The sequence below is a fragment of the Falco biarmicus genome, chromosome 2 (genome assembly GCF_023638135.1).
Source record: "Falco biarmicus isolate bFalBia1 chromosome 2, bFalBia1.pri, whole genome shotgun sequence".
NCBI lineage: Eukaryota > Metazoa > Chordata > Aves > Falconiformes > Falconidae > Falco > Falco biarmicus.
In genome coordinates, this window is record NC_079289.1 from 8,818,378 (window position 1) to 8,822,580 (window position 4,203).

The window sequence follows — 4,203 nt, forward strand, 5'->3', positions numbered from 1 at the left end:
GCGCTGTTATTGGTACTTGTAGCCACATCGCTGATTTTCCTGCCTTCCATAAGGATGGTTTACGCTGCTGCTTCACTAAACCCGGGCAAGTAAAAATCTTCAGTTTTAACTGAATGTGACCCAGTCTCTTAAAATCTCCACTGGATCACTGCGCTGGATTTTCTCAGGACTTGACCTGACTGGGAAAATACAATACGCCGGCTGACGCTGCATAGCAATGAGATGGGGAAAACCCCCCCCAAACCGACAAAAAACCCAAACAGCTTTGCAAATTAATTTCGGCTTGTGCATCCCGGGGGGTGCCCGCGCCCCCGGCGGGGACCGAGCCCCGCGGGACCGGGACCGGGACCGGGAGCCCCCGCCCGGCCCCGGGGGCGCTGCCTACCCGCTCCGGGGCGGCCGGGGGATGCCGGGGGGGCGGGCCCGGGGGGGTACCTGTCCCGGGGCGGTGCTCGGCCCGCCCCTCCGCCGCCGCCGGTGTCCCCGGCCCAGAGGGGGGGGGCGGCGGGGGGGCGGGGTGGCCGGGGCCAGCCCCGCTGCTGAGCCCTCCCCCTCCCCCGCCCGCCGCCTTTTCCCCGCCGCCGCCGGCCGCCCCGCGTATCCCTGCGGAGCTCGGGGCGGCGGCGGCCCGCCGCCGGCCATGGCCGTGCCCGCCGCGCTGCTCAGCCCCCACCACCTCCTCTCCTTCTGCTTCCCCGCCGCCGCCGGCGGCCTGCTGGGCTATGCCGACCTGGAGAAGGGCTACGAGGGCGGCGGCGGGGGCGAGGCGGGGGACTTCAAAGAAGCCACCCGGGACCTGCTGAGCTTCATCGACTCGGCCTCCAGCAACATCAAGCTGGCGCTGGACAAGCCGGTGAAGTCCAAGCGGAAGGTGAACCATAGGAAGTACCTGCAGAAGCAGATCAAGCGCTGCACCGGCATCATCGCCGCCGCCCCGCCGCCGCCGCCCGCCCCGCCGCCGCCCGCCGCCGCCTCCCCGCCCGCCGCCTGCCCCGCCAAGCCCCCGCCGCGCCGGGAGGCCTCGCAGGCGGCCAGCAGCCTCCAGAGCAAGAGCCTGGCCGCCCTCTTCGGCTCCCTGCAGCAGGGCCGCGGGGCGGCGGGCGGCGGCGAGGCGGCGGGCGGCGGCGGGGCGGCGGGCGGCGGCGGCGGCGGGGCGGGCGGCCCGCGGAAGGTGCCGCTGCGGGACCGCAACCTGCCGCCCTCCTTCTTCACGGAGCCGGCGCTGCCCGCCGCCGCCCGCGGGCCGCCGCCGGCCGCCAAGGAGCCGGAGAAGGGCGGCGCGGAGGCGGCCGAGTTCTTCGAGCTGCTGGGCCCCGAGTACGGCGCGCTGCTGCCCGAGCACGCCGCCCCGCCGGACGCCTTCCCCGGCGGCGGCGCCCGCCTGCCCGCCGAGCTGGGCCTGGAGCACGGCCTCTACGAGGCGCCGCTGCCGCTGCCCGCCGCCCACCACCCGCTGCTGGGCGGGCTGCTCTACCCCGAGCCGCCCTGGAGCCCGGCCGGGCCCTGCAGCCCGCCCAAGAAGGCGCCGCCCGAGGCGCTGCGCCCGCTGTACCCGGCCGGCGGGGAGCCGGGCCCCGGCGGCGGCGGCGAGGAGCCCGGCGGGCACCTGCCGGCGGGGTTCGCCCCCTTCTTCCCCGAGTGCCCGCTGCCCGCCCCGCAGGTGCCCTACGACTACGGCGGCGGCTACCCCCGCGCCGCCTACCCCGGCCTGTAGGGCAGGGCCGCGGGGCCCGGCCGCCGCCCGCCGCGCCGCCGGGAGGGGCTGGGGCGGGGGTGAGGGCTGGGGCGCGGGCGGGCCCACGCCGGGGCCTGGCGGACGCTCGGGGGGCAGCCGGGACCTGCCGTGCGGCTGGGGGCTGCGCTCGCCCCCGCCGCGCACCCAGGGCCGCGGCTGCCCGCAGGGCTCGCCCCGCCGGCCCCGCCGTGCTGCGGGGCGCGCTGCAAACACGGTGTGAGGCGCTGGGTCCGGCGGGCAGGCCTGTGTCTGGCGGCCGGGCCCACTCCCCGGTCGCCCCCCGCCGGGCTCCCGCGGCCCGGGGTGCGCGGCCGCCCGGCTCATCTCGGCAGGCACTCCATCGTTCCAGTCCAAAACCACAGCTCGGTCAAACTCTTCGTGGGATGCGGTTTAAAATTTTCCCCAGCTTGGCCTGCATCGCAGGCGCCAGTGGGATGTTCGGCTGAGGACATGAAGGCCAGGGGGTGAAAAAAAAAAGAAAAAAAAAAATTATTCAAGCAAAAGCGTTTTGCTGCTACCGAAACTTAGTGTCCCGAAATTTAACAGTGCCTCGCAGGATCTCGCCGACAGCCATTCATAGCGCTACGTAAAGTTAATTGACGGCATAATTTGGGGACAAAAACGTACCGATCGCAGCCGCTACGGCGATGCGGCTCCTGCAGACCCTTGGATTTCTTCCAGGAATGTGTCGAAGCTCGGAAAGCGACGCGGCTCGGTTTCATTGTGTACAGGAGATTATTTGATAATCATTTAAGTTATGTAAAAGAGTCTATGATAGGTCCTATCGAAATAAAGCTACACAATAGATCTAAAGGTCTGTGGTTGTTACTGCCCTGGAAATGCAGCGGTGGAGGGGCTTCCACCGCGCCCCCGCCCTCTGTAAGGGTTTCTTGGCAGGAGTTAAGACGGGCCGAGGGTTTTGTCTGTCCTAGATCTTTTGAAATGCCAGTGTTTTACCCACAGCACCCCGTGCTTGTTTTGCCTTCGTTTGTACCCGGCTGTTTCTTTAACTTCCTAGAAAGAAAGGAATGATCATACGCTACAAAGCCGAGGGATGAAAACTGTTACCGTTATGAAAACAGATCAAAATACTCGGGAGTTTTCCTATTGTGATGTGAATCTCAAAAGGCAATCCCGCAGCCGGGCTCCTTGCCAGGCCCAAGCGGGCTGTTTGTTTTTGAAACGGGATCTACATACGGATCAGCCTGAGGTTTTACCCTCAGCCGTGACAAATCCATGTGCCTTCTGTCTTTTAAAAGATAACGTGAAAGGTAAAGCAGTTTCCTTCATTCATCAGCCCAGACTGAACTTTTCAGAGACTCGGGGTGGAGCTGGTGGGATGCCTGGAGAAGTGAAGCAAGATCTTGTGGAAATAAACTGTGAGATACATTGTTTTGGAAATGAGCTTAATTTTAAATAGCAAGAGCTGTAACTTAATGCTGCCTCTTTCCTCCCAGAAAGCTGCCCGAGGTCTCTTCAAGCTGTATGGAAAGGAACCGCCATGGGTGAACATCCACAACACTCCAGTGTCTTAATAGCTGGATGCTGTTGAGGAATTGCGCTTCTCAGGCATAATTTTGTGGTAGTTTATTTAACCAAGCTTCACAGGAGCCTGTATGAGGAACAACGAGTGTCCGGTCCAGCCAAGGTAGCTACAAATTAGGTTAATCCTGCCCTGCTGCTGGTTTTGATGGCGGGACAATGTCCTGCTCTGTGAACTCAGTCCTGCCTTCTCCGCTTTGGCAAACCTCCCAGCCACGAGGGCGCGAGTTCGCCTTCGCAAAGCGCCGCTTTGCCAGGTCCAAGCAGAGCTTGCCTATAACTATCTAGACAAGACCAACCGGCAGGTTATTTTGGTTGGAGAGGTGGTGGTGGTGGGGTTTTTTTGTTATTTTCGGCAACTGCTTCAAGCAATGGAATTTGTAGCCTATACGAGCAGCTGCTTGGAGTATTTCAGCTTGATGGTGCTGTGCTAATATATATATATATATATAACAAATATTTTTATATATATATATAATATATCATATCACCCGGCTCCCCCACCTGAGCCGTGCGCCTGAGGTCAGCGTTTTCAGCAGGCCAGGCAAACGAAGGGGAAGCTGATAATGCTGCGGTCTCTGCTAAGGAAAGAAAACACCTTGTTTCACTGAGGATTTCACCAATTTATTTCACAAGTTCGATATGCAAATATGTGTTAACCAGAGATCTAATCCTGAAGACCTCGCAGCCTGTCCTGTCAGCTGTCTCATGGACTTCAGTGAGATTTTGCTCAAAAAAAATTCTAAAGCAAGTCTTCAGGAATAGACGCTGGGATGTGCTATGTAGACAGCGTGAACCTGAATGGTTTGGTTGCCCGCAGGCCTCACCTTTTTACTCCAAGTAGCTGTGAAGTGCCACAAATTGACCTGTCAGGTGGCTTTCATGACTTCGGTGCTCCGCTCCCTTGTAGATGGTTACCTGTGGTG

The 4,203-nt window shown here is 61.9% G+C and overlaps 1 protein-coding gene across 1 annotated transcript; it reads left to right on the plus strand.

Moving 5' to 3' along the window:
- Positions 1-425: 425 nt before the first annotated feature.
- On the plus strand, positions 426-3,007 carry FAM181B (family with sequence similarity 181 member B). The gene has a single exon (XM_056329930.1). It carries the CDS (start codon positions 641-643, stop codon positions 1,712-1,714), a length of 1,074 nt encoding a protein of 357 aa, XP_056185905.1. The 5' UTR covers positions 426-640; the 3' UTR covers positions 1,715-3,007.
- Positions 3,008-4,203: the final 1,196 nt, after the last annotated feature.

Coding starts and splice junctions, on each gene's coding strand:
- FAM181B (XM_056329930.1), top strand. CDS start 641: ATGGCCGTGCCCGCCGCGCTGCTCAGCCCCCACCACCTCCTCTCCTTC.